Source organism: Mastacembelus armatus, chromosome 7, assembly GCF_900324485.2.
Source record: "Mastacembelus armatus chromosome 7, fMasArm1.2, whole genome shotgun sequence".
Lineage (NCBI taxonomy): Eukaryota > Metazoa > Chordata > Actinopteri > Synbranchiformes > Mastacembelidae > Mastacembelus > Mastacembelus armatus.
This window is the reverse complement of record NC_046639.1, coordinates 8,022,962-8,048,816: the sequence shown is the minus strand read 5'-3', so window position 1 is coordinate 8,048,816 and position 25,855 is coordinate 8,022,962. Positions and strand designations below refer to the sequence as shown.

The following is a 25,855-nucleotide window of genomic DNA, read 5'->3' as shown; positions in this document are numbered from 1 at the left end:
CACCTGATGTCACCGCCCCGCCTCCCCGCCAGTCAACAAGACGACAGGACTCAAACGGCCAACTACTGGCGACTTCTCCACGCCCCCTTTTCCCCCCAACCACGTTAATCATCGGAGACTCAACTATAAGGAATGTACGCTTTTTCAACGCCACTACTCACTGTTTCCCTGGAGCTACGACCTCAGACATCTTGGCCATGCTTCCTGGATTACTGCCAACACTTCCGTCTTCCATCTCTAGAGTGATTGTTCATATCGGAACTTGTGACACGTCACTCCACCAGTCTGAACTAACTAAAAAGGATTTTCTCTCTCTCCTCCACCTCCTAAGCAACTGTGGTAAGACTATTTTCATGTCTGGTCCCATCCCCACGTTTGGAAGAGGCTCTGGCCGCTTCAGCAGAATCCTCAATCTCAACACCTGGCTCAAGTCTGTCTCCCTGTCCTACAATCTCCATTTCATCGACAACTTCAACCTCTTCTGGAACCGACCTGCCTTCTTTGCAGGAGATGGTCTGCATCCCAACCGCCTGGGCTCCCATATACTTTCCACCAACATTCAACATGCAGTTCACTGTACCCCACACGCTAACACTGGACAACCTGTCCATTCTGTCCCACAAGCCTGACTATCTGACTCCATACTACCAATCCCCTCCATCTGGTCATCCTCCCGACCTCAGCCGAGGAAACCTGGTATACGCCTGATCAACCACTCTGTTCTAGCTAACATCCCCAGACACATGGACTCTACACCTTTCCATAACACTCATTTTGGGCTACTTAACGTTCGCTCCCTCTCTCAAAAAGCATCCCTCATCTTTGACATTATTCTAAAACACAATCTCGACATCCTGTGCTTAACTGAAACCTGGCAGCAGCCCAACGACTTCACTGAACTTAATCAATCTATTCCTCCTGGTTTCACATATCTCACCCATCCACGCCTCTCGGGACGCGGTGGCGGCCTCGCCATACTGTTCAACCTTAAATACAAAATATCCATCCACCCCACTGTCACCTTTCAGTCCTTTGAAGCTCTCATAGCACGTATTCACGGTCACACACCAACCTTCTTGGCCACTATCTACCGCCCACCAAAACCCAACCCGACCTTCCTGGATGAACTGTCTGACCTCTTAGCCAACCTCATCTCTCTGTCAGCCAACATAATTCTTCTTGGTGATTTTAACATCCACTTCGACAATCCCAACAACACCACAACAAAAGACTTCATTTCCTGTCTGGACAGCTTTGGGCTCCAACAATACATCACCTCCCCAACACATTCTCTAGGCCACACCCTCGACTTAGTCTGCTGCTCTGGCGTCACAGCTCAGTCATGTTCTACCCTCGACACCTCCTTCTCCGACCACAAACTAGTCTGCTTTAACTCCAAACTACCTATCTTCAAAACCCACCTCTCCCGCACCATCACCTTCCGTAACTTAAAGAACATCGACCTCCCCTCCTTCACTGCTGCTCTCAACAACCTTTCATGTTCTAATTATACACCGTCCCTCTCCAACATGTTATCCAATTTCAACCGTGAGCTACGAAATCTACTCGACAACTTCGCCCCACTCAAAACTAGATCTGTATCCTTTACGCACTCTGCTCCGTGGTACACCCCCGAACTCCGCCTCCTCAAAACCCAAGCCCGTCGCCTTGAACGTCTCTTCAAAAAAACCGGTTCATCCACCCACAAGGACTTATACCTAAACCACATACTGAAGTACAAGCAAACCATTACCCAAACAAAATCTGACTTCTATGCCTCTCTTATTGTATCCGCCTCTGGCTCCACGCGTTCCCTCTTCTCCACTGTCAAAAATTTATTGGGCCCTCCCGATACTCCTCTCTTCCCCTCACTCTCCACCACCTTGTGCAATAACTTCCTGGATTTCTTCTCATCAAAAATCGAAAATATACACCAGCAATTTCCCCCCATCTGTGACACTGCGAACTGCCTCCACTGTACCCTACCCTGTCTATCAGTATCCTCCCCGCTTTCGAGTTTTATCATTCCACCCACCACCGTTATCTCTTCATTGATCCTCAAATCCAAACCCTCAACCTGTAAACTTGACCCCCTACCAACCAACCTCGTCAAGCTCTGTCTCCCCTCTCTCCTTCCTCATCTTACCCACATTATTCACACTTCCCTCAGTTCTGGTATCGTACCCCCATCACTCAAGACAGCCATCATCACACCAATCCTAAAAAAAACCTGGCCTCGATCCTGCAAACCTTAACAACTTCCGCCCTATCTCCAATCTCCCGTTCCTCTCTAAAATTCTTGAAAAAGTTGTCCACCACCAGGTCCATACCCACCTTGCCGCCAATAGCTTATACGAACACTTTCAATCTGGTTTCCGCCATCTTCACAGCACTGAAACTGCCCTGGTCAAAATCACCAACGACCTCCTAGTAGCCGCAGACTCTGGCCTTGTCTCCATCCTCATCCTCCTTGACCTAACTGCAGCTTTTGACACCATCTCGCACAATATTCTCCTCCATCGCCTTGCTTCCATCGGCATAGCCGGCTCGGTCCTCTCATGGTTCACCTCCTACCTCTCTGACCGCACCCAGTCCGTCCATCTCCAGAACTTCCACTCCCAGCCCTCTACTGTCAGTTGTGGCGTGCCCCAGGGCTCTGTCCTGGGGCCCCTCCTCTTCATTATTTATCTCCTTCCTCTCGGACATATCTTTAGGCAACATAACATCAATTTCCACTGTTATGCAGACGACACCCAGCTCTACCTCTCTGCTGCTCCATCTTCTACCCTCCCCCCTCCCTCCCTCCTTACCTGCTTACATAATATCAAATCCTGGTTCACCCATAACTTTTTGAATCTCAACCCCGACAAAACTGAAATTCTCCTCGTGGGCACCAAATCCACCCTTTCTAAAACCAGCACCTTCTCCATTTTAATTGACAACAATACTGTCCTCCCCTCCCCCCAAGTTAAAAGCCTGGGTGTCATCCTAGACGGTACTCTCTCCTTCACTCAGCATATCAATACCACTACCCGGTCAGCCTACTCCCATCTCCGTAACATAAACCGCATCCGTTCTTCACTCACCATCGATAGCACGGCCATACTCGTTAATGCCTTTGTCACCTCTCGTTTGGATTACTGTAACTCACTCCTCACTGGTCTACCTCTCAAATCACTTCATAAACTTCAACTTGTCCAGAACTCTGCTGCCCGAATCATCACCAGAACTCCATTCTCACATCATATTACCCCTGTCCTTAAACAACTTCACTGGCTCCCTGTGTCCTTCCGTATAAACTATAAAATCCTCCTTCTCACCTACAAAGCCCTCCACTCTATTGCCCCACCATACATCACTGATCTACTTCACATCTATTCTCCGCCTCGTACTCTCCGTTCCTCCAGTTCCACTCTCCTCTGCACCCCTACAGTGCGCCTGGCCACCATGGGCGCTAGATCCTTCAGCCACACTGCGCCCCGCCTTTGGAACATTCTCCCTCATCGCATCCGGTCGTCTCCGGACTTATCAACTTTTAAATCATCACTCAAAACGTATCTGTTCCGTATAGCGTTTTCCACCTAACTGTCTTAACTTCTCAAAGCAGCCCGTGATGTTCTACCACCCTCTGCCTATTTCATATTGTCTCATATTGTTTCATATTTGTTGTTCTGTCATCTGGGTTTCTGTGTTTCAATTTGCTTTTGCTGTGCATCGCCCACCTCCTGGATGCTCCGCACTTTTGCCTTTACTTTCTGGCCCTCTGTTAATGCATTGTTGATTTTATTGTTGTTTTAATGCACTCTATGTATTTCATGCTGTATGCTTCCTTTTTCTCTCTGTAAGGTGACCTTGAGAGTTTGAAAGGCGCCATGAAATAAAATGTATTATTATTATTATTATTATTATTATTGACTTAAACCAGTCTACCTTGATTATAAAGTGAAAGTGCGTGAAAGTAGAGCTGCAACAATTATTTGATTAACTTTTTAATTGATCAGCTGAAGATTTTGATCCTATTTTGATCATCCCTTAATTGTTATGTTGTTTTTCATTAGGAGAGACACATAAAATATGGTTATCAGCTTCTCCAATGAAAATATTTTGGATTTTACAGGTCTGATATGATAGTAAGCTGTAAGTATCCTGTTCTTTAGTTACAGTGAGCATATCAGCTGGTAAAATATTGTAGCACCACATATCCTGCTCATCCCTGTAGCCTTGCGGGCTTTTGTTATGACTGGCGCACCTCTTCTGGCTCAGCTTGGCTCTCACACTGCTGGTCTCATGAATATGAAAATAAGTTCTACTGAGAAGATAGGTAGATCCTTACACTTGGAAAAGTGGAAGTAGAAAATGATAAATCCAGTGAAATCCAATGATTAATAAATAATTCACAATTTGCTATAAAGTGTGACTGAACTGTTCAAGCTCATATTTATTGAAAGGACCTATGATGTCTTTGTTTTTCTTCCAGTCTTTGTCCAGTCTTTGCTCACAGCGTGTAGTGGAAGGGAAGAGGGGTTTTTTATTCAGCACCATACACAGCAGTAGTCACCTGGGGTATGTTGTGTACACACTCATATACAGTAGTCCACTCATAAACACTCTGTCCATCCATGGCAACACCTTTTTTTTTCTTCTCTTCATTGCTCTTTCAGAACATTATTAGCAGGTGGGATGGGGCCTCTGTTTCATAACACGATTCGTACAGCTGGGAAAGCATGTTCTTCCACACTGGTTTACTTTCTGGACTCTGGGCACTCATTGTGTGGCAGTGTTTATTAAAAGGTACAGTAATTACGGCTGTAGTCGGCCATGTACCCATGAATAATAAAGTGAAAATACTCTTCTAATAATAATCAAATACCGTACTTTAACAGAGTATAGAGAAGGCTTGACTCTAAACTGAAATATCTCAACAACTGATAAATCCTTAAAAAATTGTGTAAAGATGTTCATCATACTCAGAGGATTATTCCTAACAGTATTAGTGGTCCCTTGACTTTTCTCTAGCACCACCATGAGGTGTTTTGGTCTGTATAAAAAGTCTAAACAACTTCTAGTCATGAGATTTAGTCCACACAAATGTTGTGTTAAATTCCTATCTGTCTGATGGTTTTGGGCAAATCTTCACCACATAAACCATAGTCTATTATTCATGGAAGCCTAGTCTGATTTTTATATGATGTGTAAAATAAATAAATAAAATAAAGACACAAAGAAAAGGTATAATATTTCCGAGAAAGCACACTAAATAAATGCATACTTTGGGCTGGTTGATGCACTCTGGGCTACATACTGACAATACATTCAGACACAGGTGTCTACATTACCCACAATGCAATCTGATCAATGGACAGCCTGGTCAGCTTTGAGCCAATAACTGGATCAACTTAAACATATGAATTCCTTTGCTGTCTTAAAATGTGAGTGAACTAAAAAACTAAAGTTTTCTTCTAGATGTTTTCCTCATATTAAAAAAAAAAATCTGTGCAGAGTCAAATGTCCACCCAGTGCATGCTGGGAAGTCTGCTAATATACTGATTATGTTTCTTTAAACTTCATTTGAGAGAGAGGGAGAGGTGTGGACTATCTGCAGTTCATTAACTTAATCAAAAGTCATTAACTCAACTTAATCTTGTCAAAAGACCTAAAGTCAAGGGAACTTATGTTTCTACCTTCTGGTTTAAAATAGACCGTAATATATGAAGCGTATTAAACTAAGATTGAGATTACACAGTCCTGCATTATGGTGTAGACCTGACGACTGATGTTTTAGGAACTATCTTCCTACGGCTGCACTGAGGGAAAGCAACAACATAATAAAGGGCTGAGTGAATTGCATTGACAGAATGAGGCTGGAGGAAAAGCTGCTGTGCGTCTTTAGGTTTCAGCACCCCGGTCAGCGCAGCCCGCAGAGCTTTCCCGTCCGCACAGAGGGAAACAAAGCACCACAGCCGGTCCGGCAGCACATCCAATACATTACATTAACCTGGTCTGCCAGACGCTTTAATGGGGGCAGCATTCAGCGCATCCACGTCATGACGTTATTGCTTTAGCCTATAAAGCCACAGCACATCAGTATGGGTAGACTCGGTGTGGAGAAATGTCCTATCCACCGTGCCGAGGAACAGTCTGTTAGCTATATTAAACACGAAGGCCCGACACAGCTGAAGCGTCTTTCGCCCTGAATCTGAATCTGCATGGATATCAAGTGTGGGCCTGTCCGCCCGCCTCTCCTGACAGCGATGTCTGTGCTCGGCATTGTCTGAACTGCTCTACCTCACCGGATCCATCTTTCTGTAATCGTTTCAGTGAGCAGTGTCAGCTGAAAAGCAACCCGAAAACCAGCGGCCGTGGTGCGGAATGGGGGCATGCAGCTGCATACGCTGGAGCCGGACCTGAGGCCGCACCAGAGGAGCTTCAGTGTGTGCCATTACACCAGCAGTGATAAGAAGAAGAAGAAGAAGAAGAGGCGTATTGTTGAGCTACATCTTAAATCAATCGTTGTATTTATGTGAAATAGGCTCACATATATTTTTAGGCATTCAGTGACCTTGCACTGCAGTGGCGCACGGCCTACAGAAATTATGTGGAGATGTTGTTTTGTTCTTGTGCGTGTTTCATCATCTGATTGTGAAATGCTCATAAAGCTCCAAGTTTCCTCGGTCAGGGACAGGATTGCCGCTCCTCGTGTTCACGGCGGACCTTGATTTATTAGCCATACAATTAAGGCACGCGGTGAATGCCAAGAGAGGAATCCCACTCTGCGCGTCCTGCATCCCCGATGGAGACGGAGAGGGTGAAACATCTGCAGAGAGAGAGAGGAAACACCTGCTCTTAGAACAAAGACCGCCTGTGACCCAGTGCGCCCTTTTTTTTTTTTACTACAGATTGTGTAATTTCATACAAAAGGTCTTCCATACGTACTACAGGCTACTTCTGCATTGTCCACAGGGCATCAAAATAGCCTGTATGGAGGCTGACACTAGCAATTATTATTCTTAACGGGTATTTGCTTGATTGATGGTTTGGTCTATTTAAAGTCAGTGAAATCATAAATTCATCCTTATTTATTAGAGCTGCAACAATTCGTCGACTAGTTAATCTGCAACTATTTGATAATAGATTCATTGTTTTATTGATTCATTTTTAAGCAAAAATGCCAAACATTTCCTGTCTGTCTTTACAAATTAAAAAAAATGTAGCCTTGATATTTTTTCATATATTTCAATGTTTTTTTTTTCACTATTTTTGACATTTGATGCAAACAAGTAATTACTTATAGTTAATTGAGAATGAATGAATGAATGAGTTGCAGCCCTACAGTACAGTATGTGCAAACATAAGCAGCACACAGAAATGTGTGTGACAATCTTTGGATAATATTTGTCACAACAACCCAGTTATCAGCAGGTAGCAGTCAGTTGTATCATCTGTACTCTGCCTAATATTGTTTAGACACAAATGAAAAGTATTTAGTGATCAGGCATTCGTATGTGATTGTGTATTGTGTCACACCATGGTGGGAGTAGCACGAACACTGTTAGGCTGTTTTATGTTTTACAGTGTCATGTATGAAACATAAATGATTCACTCATTTGTACTCTTATCAACTTGTACTGTAAATGATCTCTTATGATCTACACAGCCCAGACAATCGCATATATGACTAACATAGTATATTCATAACCTTATATCACACATGGATTTAAAAATGGTTCCTGTATAGGTCCTGTAAAACAGATGGTGTGAAAATTCTTACAGGTTATAATTTTTGCTTTTTAGGGTATTACTTTTGGAGTTTTTCATTGTCCAGGACATGGGTATAGTAAAGATACAAGATGTGGCAAATGTGGGATTTTGGACAGTATGAATAAAACTGATGATTATGTATGCAAATATAGTAACAAATTAAAATAAAACACAAACAACAGATAAGTATATCTTTAATGATGAACATGATCAAATCTAAGAATATGATAATGAGCTCTGATACAATGGATATTTAATTCAGGGGTGACTTAAAACTTTTTTGCATAAATTTTCTGTATTCCAATATCATTATATATCTCTGATGGCACCACAATCACACTCCCTCTCTTTTCTTTCACTCTTGCATACATATACACACAGTACAGCAAGCAGTTTAAAAAAAGGTCACAAACATATACCATATAGGCTAACCTCTGGGTTTTCATACACTTGACAATAAATCAGTTAAGTATAATGCTACAGTTTACATTTTTGAGGCGATCTCAGTTAGAAATGCCAGTACATTAAAGCTTACATTTTCTGAGGATGACGTGGACAGGTTATAGCAATGAAAATAATGAAAATGCCAAGATTATAATGACGTTAAAGAGAACAAGTAACAAAAGCCAAAGTGATGGGCTTGGCTTGAGTTTTCAAAGCAGTACATGCTACATTACCTCCATAAGTTTCATAAACAGAGCCCCCTATTGGAACAGCAGGGAACAAATGAAAATAAAAATCGCTTTAACCGAAACAGACAAAAACCAGAACCCATACAGTATATTTGTATTTCCATCCTTTAAACAAGAAAGAGAGGGACCACCTTCAAGAGTGTTCTGATCTCTAGACATCTTTTCCCTGAATCTCTAGCTGAAATCTTTGAGGTACAGTACCGAAAAACAAAAGTTCATTTACACTACTGCTGAAATGAAATGTTAAGGCTCCACTCTGGAGAGAGAAAAAAAAAAAAACATCACACATTTTCTGCACCTTAATGTTAAATTTAAATAAGATGTAAGCCAGGTGAGGTGTTATTCAAAATATTTGTCTAACATTTATGCTTTCTAATGTCACAACTTTGCACAATTATGTCTATGCATACGGAAACTTTCAGTGTACACATTCCTTCACCATAGTAAGACACCCCTCACACGAAAAAGGGGGAATTACACAACTTTTTTTCTTCTGATAATATAAAATACAACTGGCCACACATAGATAGCAGACATTTGTCAATAAAGTGTTGTTCACTTGTTAAGATTAATCAATACAAGCACTTAACATTTCTCCAACACACAAATCACAAAGTGAACAGTCACTGGATATCAGCAGCATGTTGTCAAGAGATTTTCAAAACAGACGTGCAGATATTTATATTTAGTTTAGAATGCAAGTTCCGGGATAGCAATAAGATTTATAAGGCTTAAAAATACAGAAAAAACAAGAAAATATATATTATTGAAGTGATTCAACTAGTGGAACTAGCTTCATCCCTGCACGCATCTTTAAGTTGGGGGAACCAGGAGAAATGTGGCTCAAAAGTTTGATGTGTTCTAAAGTCAAAATTAAATAGAAAAAAAAAAAATATTAGTTTAAATTTCTTTATGTCCTTGTGTCTTCTTTTTAAATCTCAATTTCAGTATGTCCATCCAAGCACAACTGATGATTGATCATTCAGATGCTGACTTCTGTGGTTTACTTCTGACGATCCTAATTGGAGATATAAAGACAAAACAAACAAAAAAAAAAAAAAAAACAAGAAATGATCAGAGATGATCAACCAGTATGATGCAAGACACCTGTTATATTATAGGGGAAAACTACACCACTTTTGTAGCTGTAAATGACCAAAGATTTTATTTGCAAAAAAAGGAGCCAAAAAGTAACAATTCAATATAATTTACCTTTAGTGAAATTACATTGACTTAACTTAACCATGTTGTTATTGTTTTACAAAATTTTTGTTGTCCAGACCACTATAAACTAACTAAATGAGACGCTGAAGTTATTTTACACATATGGAAATTTTGCTTGGTGTAATGAAAAACAATAGAACACAGTTCGTGCATTAAACATCAGTTTGATGATTTTATATATGTAGTTCTGTACACATTTACTTTTCTCATGTTGGCCATATCAGCTAAAATTAAGATAAGAGACTTTACCTGATCAATTCGGGATCGGCTCTGTATTGAAGTGGGCTCATAGCTCTGTTAAGAAAAAAAAAAAAACATGTAAAGCTTTACTGAAAAATCATATTAAAAAATACATTCATAAGAGAGATTAGAGTTACACCAACAAGATGGGCCATTCAGGTTTTGACAGCAGTGATGTCTCTATCAGAGATATAGTTATCACATTTACATAGAAGAGCTCCAACCTGCACCTGGTTCTGTGTCTCAGACATGGAAGTGGTTTTAATTATTGGCAATATTTATAAGATTTTATCGTATTATTTATACTTCAGGCTCAAGCAAAAATATTATGGTGGTTAAGAGCTTCAGCAGGTTATTTATCATATACATTTACCATGAATTTGACTTAGAATGTGGATATTAGAGTCAGTGTGAAAAAAATATCTATATCCGATACAAGTGTATTAAGATATTAAATATCTCAAGTGGGGCACAATATTAAATTATAAATACAACTGTTCCAGGCTAATACTATTATATTCTATTTTTTAATATATTTTTGATTAAGAGTGTGGACAAAACACTCAACACTTTCATACAGTCCCTATAGATGTCACAAGTCTTGTGTTTTAAGTGTATAGGATATTACCTTTTTCACCACCTCCTCCTCCTCCTGCTTCTTCTCATAGTGGGAAAAATCATCAAAGATGGAGGTGGTGTGTTTGTACTGGGCAATAATCTTGAGCACCTGCTTTGCCTTCTCCAGAGGAACCTCTTGAGTGTCACGCGAATTGGTGACCGGCTTGTTGTCATTGTTCTCCAGGCGGATGTGGCGCAGCTGGCTATTAGGCACATCCTTAACAAACAACCAGTTCACATCAAACTTTCCCTTCCACTTGTCCTGTGCCCAAACACCAGCGCTGGTGCCATAGTCTACAGGAGAGCGCATCTCTGCCACGCCGCAGAAATGACCGCTGCCGTTGACACTGAACAACAAGTACACGGGCCCTTTAGAGTTCATTGCCCTGTAGGCTGAGTCCAAACGCTTGTTGCCGTGCTCAGTGCTGCACCAGATGGAGTACTTGATGGAGCGGTGGATGTCATCCTCAGAGTAGCTTTTGATGATAAACACTCGACCATTCTTCAGGTTCCAGTCAAACTCCTTGGGGTTATAGCTGTGGGCTGCTCGCAGCTTCTCCAGCACTGGGTGGGACTCTGATATCAGCTCTGGAGGCACACCTGCACCACCTCCGCCTCCGTTACCCACACCACCACCATTAGAAGAGCTGCTGCTGTCTAAGCTTCCGCCAGCATAACATAAGTTGCGGTTGCGTGGGGCTACCCAGCGGGTCTGAGGTGTTGAAGTGGAATTGTGGTTCTGGTAGGACTGGGGAGGAGGGGGTGGAGGACCCTGCATGGTCATCTGCTGCACGAGGGACTGGGCAGACTGTAGGGACTGCTGAAGAGGAGGAAGGAGACTGGGAGCGTGGGAGTGCAGTTGAGGTTGGTGGCGGTGGTGTGGGGGCAAAGGAGGGGCCATTTTGGCAGCAGTTCCTTTATTATCCCATGTATCAATGTCCATGTTGTGTTTAATGGCAGGTGGAGGCAGAACTCCTGCAGTTATGGGTGCGCTAGACTTGTTCTTGCTCTTTTGTTGCTGAAGCTTGGCAGGTTTACTAGCAATAGCAGCCCACGATGTCGTTTTCGGAGGGGGCATTCCGATTGGTGTGCTACCGTTGCCCGTGGCAACAGCTGCAGCTACACTGCCACCTCCACCGATCACGGAGCCTGCACTCTTCACGCTCGAGCCACTTCCTGTCACATCCCCGCCTATTTTTAAGCCCAACATGCCTTGCTCTAGGCTGTTCATACCTGGAGCCTTGCTCAGGGTGTCACTATGGAAACCTGTCTGGCCATCAGGGATTAAGGTGCCTCCTAGAGAGCTGGGTGGGTAGCTGTAACTTCCCCCATAGGCTGAGTTCTGAGTCTGCTGGCCCTGAGAACCACTGGTGCCCCAAGCAGAGAAGGCAGGGTTCTCTGGGAAAAAATTAAACCTGTGTGGATAGATGCTGCTGCTGAGCCCCCCTGGCTGCCCAAACACTGTGTCGTGCATGAAGTGATGATCTCCATTGCTGAGGGGGGTATAGGGTGCCAGGTAGGGAATTGGAGGGTCCCCTCCTGTAGACCAAGGGGCCTCACTGAGAGGGTAAGGAAATCCAATGGAGGGGGCATAGTAGCTGGACAAGTAAGGGTCTGTCATGGACTGATAGCTGTTACTCTGCAAGATGAAAGAGAGACAATTTGTTGAGGCAACACAATGTTGTAAAACAGATACTAAATTATTCAAATCCTGAGGCACTTCCCACCTGATTGGACTGGCTGCTGAGATAAGGCTCAAAGTCATTGTCATGGACCGTATCCTTCTGGTGGAGGGAGCCGTTCTGAACTGAAACTGGAAAAGCTGCAATAAAATTAAACTGTTGTAAAAACTGCACACCAGAATTTCAAAACAGTTCCAAACAACTTAATGATGAGAAATGTATTACACAGGCTAAAATACTCCAACATACAGGGCAAGTTATTACACAATACCTGCATAGATTTCCGATGATATAACCTTATTCACACTGTGGTTAAAACCAAAGCAAAACAGGATGTGCTCAGTGGAAATATATAAATAATATGTTTTCTGCACTACTACTACTACTACTACTACTACTACTACTACTACTACTACTACTACTAGTAGCACTATCAGCAACTGTGCAGTTTGCCAATACTTATGCAGCTGTACTAAACCTATGGCGGGGGGGAATTAAAAACTTCCCACATGTGACCAACATGAATGATGTACAGCACTGCATAGAGATTTCAAACAGATCACCCTGTATGACACTCACTGGTGAGGGGGGGGGGGCGCTGCACAGTGAGGTGGTTGACCTTTTGAAATGCGCAAGCTGTTTTCAGTTGATAAGCTGCTTACCTCAGAATGATGTGTTTCGAAAATTACACACAACAGCAACGTGGATCACAAAATGTGATGCTGACATCCAAAAACATACATGTTTTAAACATGTGTGTTGGAGCACTACAATAACACATGAGTCAGCTGCATCAGATACAGTTCAGATTCCTCTCCATCACGCATTATCATGGAGGCAGAAAGTGGTCACACCAAATACTGATTTATGCTTTTGTCTGTCTCCTGCAGGCTGTGATGCTGACTGCTAAATAAAAACTATTAATTGCATTATTTATGAAAGCATCCTCAGTGATCGTTTGCAGAGCGCTGTATAAAACATCAGGTGACAACTAACCTGGTTTGTATCTGTAATCTTTAGACACAGGAACATCTGGGAGTAGGCTAAACAGATGTTTTTGTTTTTCTTACCTTTGCTTGCATCTTGTCCTTTGGGTGTCTTAGTGGTCATGTATGAAGGAGGGACACATGTGAAAGAAGGAAAAGGAGACAGCCCCACATTGGTCACGAATCTCATGCAAGACACGTTGTTCTAGATACATACTGATGCATCCCATTCCTGTGAAACCTGACTGACACATGCAGGCCCTCAGCGCTAGATGGTGTTTAATATTATGGTATATTAGATGCCCAGTGCTGCTGTGGCCCAGGCCGTGGGTATTTACAGCAGTTTCCTAGCTAAGCTCTGAGCTGGCCGAATAGCGGACTAGCTGAGGGGGGGGCGGGCATCGCCTTCAGACTGGGACGCACATCTCGCCTCCCTGTGGAAATAAAAAACTGAAGCCTGAAGGGATGTTTTATTTTCTTCTCGCTGCTTACCTGAGGGTCAATACTAGCAGCAGACATCATTCATCCGCCCTGACAGCACGTACAGTGTGTGATCTGTGCCAACCCGCTGTGTGCCCAGGCTGATGATGGAGAAGCGCCTCCCTGCTCCGTCACTCGGCTAACAGCTGAGCACCGTCAGCGGCGGCTGTCCGCCGGTGTCTCCGCTCGGCGCGGACACTTTGCTCGTCGTAGGCCTGCTGCCCCTCCGCGCTGCCCTGTCCACATTAATCCAGCAGGGCCGCAAACCGCTCCGACCCGCGCCGTCAGACCAAAACCCGACCAGCCTCGGTGGCCCTGCTTACTTGCCCCAATGGCAGCTTCATCCGGGATCTACCTGGCGGAAGTTACGCCACGGATCCAGTGCGCGTCCGTAACTACTGTATTTACCACTGGTCCATGTAGTGCACTACTTTTACCGTCGGCCCTTGCAACTGAGTGATATGTTCGCAGAGCGCTAAAAGCGTCACGGTGCAGCGAAAACAGTAGTTTCCACTGTACATAGATGAATTTGAATCCCAGCAGCTCTACAGTTGTTACTGAATCAGACTTAGGACAATGAATGAGTGCACATGTAGATCAGCGAGTTACTGTCCGTCCTCTTCGTCTTTTTTAGGGATCTACTGCGCCCGTATTTTGCAGTACTGCCACCTTTTGGCTTTACTTTTCGTCAATATCCCGTTAGTTTAATTATTCCGGCTGTCTTCAAATAGTCAGAGGGAAATCTTTCATACTATCCCTTTACGTTTTTCTGATTCTCCTAATTTCTGTAACCTGACGGGTTTCTAACCTTTTCCCTGTGTCATGGACCAAATGATCACGTTTTATAGTTTTTGTTTCTTGACACTGTTTATAAAAAGGAGATTGTTTTTCTTACATTACCTGACTTTCCATAGGCCTTATCAGAAGATAAATGAAGACAATAATTGGTATATTAATGAATAAAGAAAATAATTGTTACTTGAAGCCCAAATATGAACACAACTGGATACACACAATTTCAGGTCACATATATATATTTGGAATAAATAATCAGTTTTGTCACTCATGGGTATAAGACTAATCAAGAATTTAGCCGTCTATCAGTCTTTCAACACTGTCCTGACTTCAACTTCAATTGAATTTATCTGTATTGCTCCAAATCACAATAAAAATCATCTCAAGGCACTTCACATAGAAACCAAGCAAATCTGGGCTTAGTTTGGGAGGCCATCTGCTTCGATGGGTGAGAGGATGGAGGAGGGAGAAAAGCACAGCAACAATAAACAACAAATAAACACTGTGCCCCTACCTCTGAACACACTGATTCCTGATGAAGACATAAAGCTTTTAAAATGACTCCACACATGTACAGATTCATTTTTAAAGGCTAAATAGAAACAGATGAGTACGCTTGTTTTTAGGCAACTATTGTTCAATCAGGAGGAAATAGTGTATTTGTCAGAAGCTATTTGGGGTGTAGGATTAATACACATTTAGTGAGCAGCAGAACAAATTATGGGATGGACACAAAATAAAACCGCACTGCCCACATTTTTACATGTCACCCATACAGCAACACAGAGGCAGTGTTGCTTTTGGTCTTTTCAAGAGATTCTTTACCAGTAGAGAAATGTGTACTGCACTTCAATACAAGCTGTACTATAGATGTTTATTTCACTGAATAATATCATATACACAACATGGGATGGTTACTTATACATTTTACAAACCAGCAGAAAGAAAAGACATTTATTTACAAACCTAAAATCACAGTTTTCTTTAAGCTAACTGTATCTGAGTGCTTAATATCTAGTGATTTCTGTCTGTTTGACACACGTGCACACTCACAAACAGGCTTTCACTTATATCTACATCACTTGATGCCTGTGGAAAAAACCTGTGTAACTGTGAAGTTTATAGTGATTCAGTGGATTTTTTTCCCCTCTTGACTGTGGACAGTTCAGCATCTGTGACAGTTGTTTTATCGACCACCAGTCTTCAGAGGTGTTTCTTCTTCCGCCCAAGATTGTTATTTATAATCTGAACAAAATTATAGAAATATATGAGAAACTGGATAAAAAGCTGCAAAAGTCTGATGCATGAATTGAGGGATTGTCAGTTTATACCTACCAATCAAGTCTTTTTTCACTAGAAGAGCAACTGAGAAGGTTTAGATGGATGATGAAATTCACCAATGAAATGAACTACAATAAATGGGGAAAGAACAATGTAAATAAACGATACACAAACATAAATCAACCCCATAAATGTAAAAGGAAAATATAAAAACAGATATAAAACATGCTGATCTTGGGGGAACATATCATAACAATGTTTCATCATCATGCATAACTGAAAATAATAATACTTTGTATGTAAAAATGTATATTATATTGGTGAAATTAATAACAGTGGTTTCATGTCATCTCTCCTGTGTGTCTCTACCACTGATGAGGAGCTACTTACAGCTGTCCTCCTCATCTGACAAAGTGCTGACAACGTAGCAGGCAAAAACAAATCCCAGGAGCTGTGGAAGTGGATGCAAAAATAATAATGTTAATCCTGTGTCTGGATCTGTTGCACGCTGCTTCATACAAGCGCCATCGCAGTGTAAAATAAAGATAATAAATTTTGACTGCACATATGTTACAGATACAGTATTTGAAGTATTGAAATAAAGATAAACAGCAACTCTTTTGATAACCAACCATTTCTTCATTTTTGAGACTGTGAAAAAATGTCATTGATTTTTTGAGCTTGTGGTCAAACAAAACCAGACATTAAAAGACGTCACTTTCAACTGTGATTTTTTTTTTGATTGCATAGACTAAACAAAACCTCTGCACCCTAATAGATATGATTGATATATCAGTTTTCACTCTTGTATGCTCATATACATATGTCTTGATATTAAAACAATATTAGGAAGTTAATAAATTGGCAGTTTGATTTAAGTTTTTAAAACACTGTGTAGTAGTTCAGTTTCAGATGTAAACACAGGGACTAATGTGACGCCTGAGTTACTTAGAGAGAGACTCACTGATATGAGGAGCTGGACGATGCTGTGCAGGATTTCTATGTATTGGTATTCCAGCCAGCAGTGCATCACTGTGGTCAGCTCAGGATTTTGCTGGTTCTGCCACGCAGCGTAGGGAAGGTCATCATGCTCACAGCCAGGCCCGTTGTCCTTCCACCAGGAACGATGTGACGACACTCCAAGGGAGAGAATATCACTGTCCTGCAGTGAGAAATCAGACAGAAACACTTCAGCTCTCAAGTTTTAATTTATGTAAATTTATGTACAAAATTGACTTAAAATGTGTTTATCTACAATAATAAACAAAGTATTGTCCATGTCCATAAGGAATACATCACTCCGTCATTCACAGTGTATGATGGAAAAAGTATGTGAGTCTATCAGGTACTGATACCAACAAGAGCTAACTGGAGTCAGGCGTTACAAACCAGTGAACCCAGACTGGAGGTGTTTGTCAGAGCTACTCTGGTTGATACAGAAACATCCAAACATCCTGAGATTGTTATTCACAAGAATCATGTGCTTAAGTGAAGCCTGCCTCAGAAAAAAAGACATCTCAGAAGACTTATCAATTCAATGCAATTCAATTTAGTTCAATTCATTTCAATTTAACTTTATTGTCATTTTAGCATTTTGCTCTGTAGTCAGAGAGTTTCTCTGAGAGCAAAGAGCAAAAGTAACACCCACTTTAAAGTGCCCACTAAACAATCACAATTATAAATAGTAAAAGTAATCCAGTAATATTCTGATTTTTGCAGTTATGCCACCAATGGCCACAGTGAGGTGGCTATGAAGCAGCCTGAAAGCCTGGATAGGACGCTGTTAAACACTCTTGTTGTTCTGGTTCTATTGCTGCAGGGCCAAGTGAAGACTTTACTGGAGTAAAGACTCCAGTGATCCTCTCAGCCCCCTCTGCAGGGCATTAATGGCAAGGCAAGACAAGTTGATTGTACAATTCATACACGGAGTCATTCCAAGTGCTTTACAGAAATAAATGACAAATTAAAAGTACATAGGATGCTCCTTAAATATATTTTTTAATTGCTTAATGAATTTATTATTTTAGCAGCTCCACTTATCATCATCAATTCATCTTTCTGCTAAAATCAATCAGACTGTCACCACTTTTATTTCTATCACGAATCATCATTTTAATTAACTAATGCTATCCCTTGTTATTTTATTCAGTAAAGACCAATCAATGCCAATTCCATATCTCTTCCAGTTTAGATAGGTGACAAAAACAGCTGCTGTCACTTCCTGAAATGCAATACTGTGTAAATGAGAACAGAAATATATACTGGAAAGGAGTTTTGTCATGTGTCTGTAATTGGAGACAGGTTGCTGAGAGGAGCTGGTAACAGAAAGAGCTGAACACTGTATTTAGCTGCTGTAGCTCTGTGGGTCTCTAATTAACAGACACTCACATGACCATTAGACTTACCTTTGTAAGCCCTCCCAAGTCTAAGTAGAGGCAGCTCACAAAGACATTCCAGCCAATCCAGAACAAGATCCACAGCAAGTACTGAGCAAGATAATAATAATAATGATAAAATAAAAATGAAAAAAAACAAAACAAACAAACACATAATAAAATGTATTAAACTAACAATTCTACATTCTGTAACATATAAAGACTGGTAACGAGTCAAAACAATTAGTCTGGCTTGGTCCAATGAAAACCAAATCCACTTAGAAGCACCTATAAGGCTTAATAATCAACATTTGATCTCTTGTTTCTTTAATCCAATCAAAAACAAATTAGAAACATAGCACTTTGTTGTTTGACAGAGGGTTTTGCTGGACTGGTTTATGTTAGCAGTAATGTCTTCAAGATAAAACCTACAAACAAGATATAATGTGAGCTTTAAAAGTGATGGCACATGGATTCTGTTTGGACAAAGCCAGACTTGTTGTTTTCATTAGTGAAGAGCAAACAAGTACATTTACTCAAGTACAGACTTAAAGGTCCGATGAGTAGAATGTGAAACATTATGTTATATAATAATATCAGTTACTTGGGACATTTTACTGCAGAAAGAGTGCTGTTAATTTAGATATTTCAGATTTAGCTGATAAGTTCATAAGTACATTTGCATATGTGAGATTATGAATGGAGGATTTTTACTTGTAGTGTTTACAATACAATATACTTTATTGTCCCTTTAGGGACATTTGTCTTGGACTAAAGAGCTGCACACACAAATGCCTCCAGTAGCATAAATAAAACTAATAATAATATCATCATAAAACAAAACCAGCCACGTGAGTCACTGCAACAGACATTGTTTTAATAGGTGATTTTACTCATGTTAAAAATCTGGTTGTTTCTACTCTTTGTGTTACACTAAACAAATTAAGGAAGTACCCAAAAATATCAAACTATACCTCCAGAGGGTCAAAAAGTTTTAGGAAGCACTGATATACCCCAACATTCAAGATTAAGTTATTTGACACACAGACTTTAAATCAGACTGGTTTCTTACCATAATAACATAGCGTGACCTGTACTGGATGGCACCAAACAGGCCCAGGATGACCACGATGATGTGAAAGAAGTTGATCATGATGGGAGCCCACTGGTAGCCGAGGAAGTCGAACACCTGCCTCTCCAGAGCAGTCATCTGGAGGGTCAGAAGGAGCAGAAAGTTACAACAGACAGTGACTTTGTTTGGCCAGTCTCTGTCAGCTGAGACTGTGCTACAGATGACTAGACTGTGACCTTCTGCTTCTGCAAGACGTAAAGTTGTATTTTTTTCTTGTAGGTTGTCAAGGCAACTGACCCACAGGGGACAAGGCCCTAGGTTTTAGTGCTGCGCCCTCTGAGGACGGTGCCCCCACCAGTCATAAAAGGGGGCAGGGTGGGAAACACACAGGAGGAGAACGTGGGGGCAGCCCTTCATTGTGGTGGTTGTAGTGGTGGGTATTCACTGCTTCTCATCAGCATCACCAATAACAATACAAGTTCTTTGAGCATAATTTCAATAGGACTGCAACTCACAATTAATTTGATTGATTTTAATGCTCAATCTGCCAGTTGTTTCGTTCATACCTGGAAATATCGGAATTTAAGAGGCTGGAACTAGTGGATGTTTTTGACATTTTTGTTTAAAAATAACAACTGACAATAAGTAAAACTGAACACCTCCTGTTTAGTTTGTTAGTTTCAATTCTCTTTCCAAAGACTGGTTTCATTGTTTCAGCTCAAATTTTTATATTTAATTTTAGTTTGCAGTTTTGCAGTATTTTTTAAACCGGCATTAATGTTTTGCTGATTATTAAAATGTTGCAGTCCATAGTCTAAATGGAAGACTTTATATTGTCAGAAAAAAAGAAAAGGTGAAGCCTTAAAGCCCCAAGAAAATAACTTTTAGGAAATAGTCTTTTCATCAGATTAATTCCTAAAAAATATTTCTTGTGATTTATATTTCTATAAGTTAATTCAACGAGGAAAGCAAGCAGCTAGGCTGATGTGTAAGCAGGTGTTTATGTCAAAGCATCATGTGTGAGAGAGAAAAAACATCTTACCAGCTGCAGACAGCACAGCAGGATCAGCATGCATCTCGCCGAGCAGCAGCCCATCTTCCTCTGATGAGCAGGTGAATAACCACGGTGAAGAGCCTGGATTTTAAAAATTGCTCAAACACAGGAGCCAGACCTGCGGAGCTTCAGATCCATTGCCAGACGTGTGAGGCAACGCACCGTGCACTTTACCTCATGAGGAAAACACGTAGGCTGTCCCTGTGTGGAAACTACAAAGAAGGGGGAGGGTAGGCTGTATAAGGATCCATCAGTGCCACCAAAGAGATGAGTGCACTTCCATACATTGCTATTATGTGAGGAATTGTTTGTTTGTTTGTTTGCAAGGTTGACAGATTCTGGCCTGAAGGACATTTCATGCAGCTCCTTTACATGTGTTCAAATCACTGACCCAGTTTGTAAACTTGGTCCATTTTCTCTTGTTGTTGGTTTCTTGTCACCCAGAGATAATTCAAGCAAATGCGACACTACGAGCCACAATAACATTCCCTCTATGCATAAATGAGCAGTTTTTCTTTCTCTGTTTTCTCTTATTGCAAACAAATATTTTTCACTTTTGGACTTTTTTCAGCCTGAACAAGTCAATAACATTATATATAACAATTTTATAACAATTTGAAAGTTATATTTTATCCTTTGGAAGCTTCTACATTAAAGTGTTGTTACTATATTATATTATATTGATATATATTACATATATACATGATCTATATATTACATATATACATTATTATGTATTATAATATATTATATTATATTGTTGTTACTATTACTCTATTACTTTTTAGTGTAATAGGAACCATGAGATACATATGTTTGAAGTCCAGGCTGCCTATTACACAGAGAAATTATTTTATATTTGTCTATGTCTTCACGTTATATCCTTTTAGATCATCAGTGATTTGGAAGTGCTGTCCAGAACATGTGTAAACATTTTCCAGTTTGTTCTTTGTGCAGGATGACATCATATATTAATGCCTCCTGAAACCAAAACCGTTTTTGACCAAACTCTATAGCTACTATAGTGAAGTGTTTTGTTGGGTAAAGATGCTGAAACACTTGTCATGTGTGCTAGGCTTAGGGAAATAACATGGTTTGGATTAAGATAGATGCCATGGGGACACTGCATCACTCTTAGCCGTAAACTGGAGACATTGACCTCCCAGGTAAAGTTGTTGACACATCTAACCAGCCCAACCTCTTCACATGTGTCTAATGCATCCAGACATTTGCTTAAACGACTGATGCTGTTATTTTCTTGGCAGGACGGTCTCCATTGTATAACCCACCACCACCATGTTATGTTATGAGCCTTCCACTGTGGCATGGATTGACCCTCATACAGCAACACCGTCTTCTGAGCCCTGATAGGCGGTTGTTGTGTTGCAGTGCTGCAGAGACACCGGTAAGCGGTGGTAGTGGGAGAGGTGTAATCTTCATAGGTGTGAAACAGTAAATGGGAAAGGATTTTATAGGGGTCATGATCTTTTCCTGAAGCTTATTCATACAGTGCAGCCTCACTTTAAACTCACTTCTGAGAGATTAATAAAGGCTCCTGCCAACATCTGGCCAGCTGCGTTATTGCTCTGACTAACTCTTCTGACGGATTTCAGAAAACCTCTCATCTCTCAGCTTTACAGCAGCAGTTACTCATCTCTAGCAGTGTGAACTGCTAGATATGATATATGATGATATGAACCACAGCGCACATGCACCTTTAGAGAGGAGCGACAAACCCGCCTACAGCCACATCCAGCCCATTCATTAGGCCACGGAGCAGCACTTCCCCGTGATTCCGAGGGATGACGCTAGAATCAAAAGACAGATTCAAAACTGGGGGTCTCCAGATCTGCCTGTGTCACATGGAAGCAGAGTAGCTGAGCCGAGGGGATGCGAGCAGAGATGGAGGGGGCTTGAGGACTGTGGAGGAGAAACCTGGCATTTGGAGATAATACTGGAGATACAGCGGCGGCAGTCAGGCAGGTCAGCCACTTCCACGCCTCCGTTCTGGCTGGCTGGGGAACAGGAGGGGCGCGGACAGGGCGCACAAGGGGGTCATCGGGCGCTGTTAAGATGCCACATGCAATATGCTGCATTCGTGTTTTGTGAAGCCCGACAAAGCCAAGTTTTCGCCTTTGACTGATTATGCTCGCGGGGAGCGGCTGGTGCGAGTGGAAGCAGAAACTGAAAGAAGCGACCAGGGTTGATGCTGCGCCTCCCCAAACCTCTGAGTTGAGTGAGTACAGGGATGCTATAGCGCAATGCTCTGTGCCCGTGGCTGTGTGACAGGCTGGAGGGAGGGAGGGGTGGTTTGTGTGTATGTGTGTGTGTGTGTGGGGGGGGGGGTCATTCCTTGTGCCTATAGATTCAGCAAGATACGCCACACAGATTTGGTCCACATGACCCTTTATTCGTCCAGGAGACGCCTGTCTGCCTCTGCGCAGCCTTTTCTTCAGCTCTCTGGTCATATACGTTTAACACGCAGACACGTGTGCGTCCACCTCAGCCCCACTGCATTGCCTTTTGTCATTTACGCCCAAATTGGCGGCTTCGTCAGAGAAGTTCGCCGGGATTTGAAGGGATGAAGGCGCAGGAAGCCTCCAATCACGCGTTGCCGTCTACGCGACATCCCTCCCGACTTAAACATAAAGATAATTAACGTTAGACCTCCGTTAACATTTCACCCCCTCCTCTCCCACCTCTCCATCCCTCCCTCCCTCACCTAGAGAGGGGGGTGTGGGGAAATGGCTTTGTCGCGTAAGTTGCCAGCTGACCTCGGGGACACAGCATCCTTTACCATCCTCACTTTGATCTGGAAATGAATCGGAAACGCTTTGATGATTGGAGCAGAAGAAAAGGTGGTGGTGGTGGTGGTGGGGGTCTATCGCGCTACAGGCTTTAATGAAACACACCATGATAAAGGCACACTGCATAAGCCTAAAATGTGTCTTTTTCTCTGACCGCCTCGCCTCCTCCACCTGCACAGGTATGTTCCTTTTTTTTGTTTTCCTCCTCAAATCCACGTTCACACCCAGATCCTGTTCTCGGTCTCGAGTTGTGGTTTGTGACCTGTTGGCAGCAGCACCACTGCAGTTTGAGGTGTCAGAGCCCAGAGGCAGCTGAACCGTCACCCAGTGTGTGCCTGCTGAGTGGGGGCCATCATGAGCCACATTCATAGGGCCTCCCCAGAGCCCTTCATGGAGGATTTCTTTATTCTAGAGAAAAACACGAAGAAGAGGAGTCTTTCTACACCTTCTGTTGTTGTTGCTCAACAGCCTGTGTCAAGGTCCATCACTTTGTCACAGCTGCTGGAGAGGACGTGGGTCATGTGATCACAAGAAATGATAGTTCTTCTGTAATTTGCATTAGACAAATGAATGTTTGAATGAGAGGCAGCACTGCACAGTTAAGGACAGAGCCTTCTTCCTCACGGGCCATGGTTAATCGTTGTTGCAAGCAAACATTTGACCTAATTCACATTCTCACACAATAGCAGTCTCCTCCCTCCCTCTCCCTAACACACACACACACACACATACACACACACACACTGCTGTTATTTGTGTCATGCAGAGGGATGAGGTCTTTGCTCCACACGAACTCCCAGGTGGTTTATCACAACCTGAGCAGTATGGCCTCAAAAGCAGGCATGTTCATTATTTTCTGACAGTGGTAACATGTGAACATCTGTAAGCTCAAAACAAGAGTGAATAATGTATATGTTTTGTATAAGTAGGCTGTATATATGGCCTACATATCGCCATCGTGACTGGCCAAATGTGTCACTGTGCCCGTTTGGATATTGCTGTGAGGCGTTGAGATCAGATCCAAGTCAACAGGTTGTCTTTCACTCAGTCATCTAGATCTGCAACTAACAATTATTGCTCTATTCATTTTTTCAGCTTTTGGTCTCTAAAATTGCACAGAAGAGTTGAAATCCTCTTGTATGTCTGACAAACATTCCAAAATCCAACTAGATGATATTGCAAGGCATGGAAAGATCACTCTTTGTCACCTTTGCTTGATCAATCAACAGAATAGTTGCCGATTCATTTCCTATAGATCAACTATCCATCATGCTCACTCGTTGGACTCACCCTACCCAACATAATGTCTCCTGTAGCGCTCCAGTGATTGGTTGATTTGATGGACAGGAAGACATCAGGAACTATTTTAACAGGCAAATCCCCAAATAATTTCGATAATTTTTCAAACTAAAAATGTCAATGTCATTCTCCACTGCCTGTTGTTTGTGAAGATTTCCCACTTGTCTTAACTGAGAATAAATTCATTAGGCAGTTTTTAAAAATACATTTTAAATTGCCATTTGGTGGCATTTGACATTTCTTTTGTTATGACTTGGTCTATAGATGCCCATAGGAGTGAGTGTGAGTATGTGAGGTTGTTTGTCTCTATGTGGCCCTGTGATGGACTGGTTACCTGTCCAGGGTGTACCCCTGCCTTTCACCCAAAGAGAGCTGGGGTAGGCTCCAGCAGATCCCTGGGACCCTAAATAGGAATAAGGGGGTATAAATAATGGATGGATGGATGGTCTACAGCTTGAATGATTTATTGATTTATCTAAAAACAGCCGTACTAGAAGATTGATAATGAAATTAATAGGTTTTCTAATTTTTTTGTGCTCTTAAAGGCCTGTTTACTGCTCCAGAAAAGAAAAAACAATATACAACAAAAGAAAAGGAAATCTGTATTTTTGGTGTCAAAGACGTGTAATAGTCTTAATTCAACAAAGTTTAATTCAGTTTTAAAGATCTGTTTTTGAGGCAGGCATATGTAAGGATCAGCAATGGTCCAGTTTCTTTGCCACATTGGGCCCCTCCTCGGTGTAAGTAGCCTTCTGGGGTGTGATACATGGTCAGGGCAACACCTGGCAAATCTGCACCTGCAGGTATTCAAGGCAGAGCTGGTAGTTTGTAGTGAGCACGCTGGGTGCTGGGAGTGGGGGCTTTGTTTAGTAGGAAAACAGCCGGTGGAGGGCCTTTTTTTTTTTTTTTGCTCTTGCTCTGAACGCTATGTCCAATTGGTTGGCTCAGACGAGGCAGCTCTAGGGCCAGAGATTACACTGCAGTGCTGAGGCGTCACTCTGGCTGAACACCGCAGGCACAGGCAGGGGGATAGAGGGAGAGAAGAATGGGTGGGGAGGTGTGGACACAGTAAGATGGGGAGGGCAGGGAGAGGAAGGGAAGGAATACTGGGAAACCTTGATGGGGAACGTGACAGCTTCTTCTCATCAGCTTTCAGCATCTTCAAACACCTGCCACTGAGCACCCACGCATGTCTTCCTCCCCTCCTCTCTCCTTTCTTTTCCTCTACACCTACACCTTTCCCCTTCCTTCTCTCTATTCCACAGATCTCTCATCAAATCCGCACAGATATAATTACTCTGACACTGTTGCAACTGTGAATGAAATGATCATTGCAGCACAGGTGCATGCGGTTCTCTAAAATCCAGTGTGGTCACTCAGGAAGGGTTAAGGTCAAGCACTGCTGGATGGTGCTGGCATTAAAAGCCACATGTTTTATATCATCTTTGACGTGTCTGCTGTTCAAATCCACATAACAGTTTTGATAGACATG

The 25,855-nt window shown here is 42.1% G+C and overlaps 2 protein-coding genes across 2 annotated transcripts; both read right to left on the bottom strand.

Annotated features, from left to right (window-relative positions):
• Positions 1-7,935: 7,935 nt before the first annotated feature.
• On the bottom strand, positions 7,936-14,062 carry ythdf1 (YTH N6-methyladenosine RNA binding protein F1). Its single transcript, XM_026332982.2, has 6 exons — positions 13,693-14,062; positions 13,285-13,312; positions 12,260-12,354; positions 10,543-12,171; positions 9,924-9,968; positions 7,936-9,468 (listed from the first exon to the last, which is right to left on the bottom strand). The coding sequence occupies exons 1-6, from the start codon at positions 13,720-13,722 to the stop codon at positions 9,454-9,456; spliced, it is 1,842 nt and encodes a 613-aa protein (XP_026188767.1). The 5' UTR covers positions 13,723-14,062; the 3' UTR covers positions 7,936-9,453.
• Positions 14,063-15,643: 1,581 nt separating this feature from the next.
• Positions 15,644-20,387, bottom strand: nkain5 (sodium/potassium transporting ATPase interacting 5). The gene is made up of 7 exons (XM_026332966.1): positions 20,246-20,387; positions 19,204-19,341; positions 18,162-18,242; positions 16,721-16,918; positions 16,147-16,207; positions 15,811-15,884; positions 15,644-15,720 (listed from the first exon to the last, which is right to left on the bottom strand). Exons 1-6 carry the CDS (start codon positions 20,297-20,299, stop codon positions 15,829-15,831), a joined length of 588 nt encoding a protein of 195 aa, XP_026188751.1. The 5' UTR covers positions 20,300-20,387; the 3' UTR covers positions 15,644-15,720; positions 15,811-15,828.
• Positions 20,388-25,855: the final 5,468 nt, after the last annotated feature.

Excerpts from the sequence above, each read along its gene's own strand:
- ythdf1 (XM_026332982.2), bottom strand. The coding sequence starts at position 13,722 with ATGATGTCTGCTGCTAGTATTGACCCTCAG. Across the intron at positions 12,355-13,284 it reads AGGACAAGATGCAAGCAAAG|CTTTTCCAGTTTCAGTTCAG; the intron begins GTAAGAAAAACA and ends ATTTTATTGCAG. Across the intron at positions 12,172-12,259 it reads TCAGCAGCCAGTCCAATCAG|AGTAACAGCTATCAGTCCAT; the intron begins GTGGGAAGTGCC and ends TTCATCTTGCAG.
- nkain5 (XM_026332966.1), bottom strand. The coding sequence starts at position 20,299 with ATGGGCTGCTGCTCGGCGAGATGCATGCTGATCCTGCTGTGCTGTCTG. Across the intron at positions 19,342-20,245 it reads TGCTGTGCTGTCTGCAGCTG|ATGACTGCTCTGGAGAGGCA; the intron begins GTAAGATGTTTT and ends CTGACCCTCCAG. Across the intron at positions 16,919-18,161 it reads ACTTGGGAGGGCTTACAAAG|GACAGTGATATTCTCTCCCT; the intron begins GTAAGTCTAATG and ends TTCTCACTGCAG.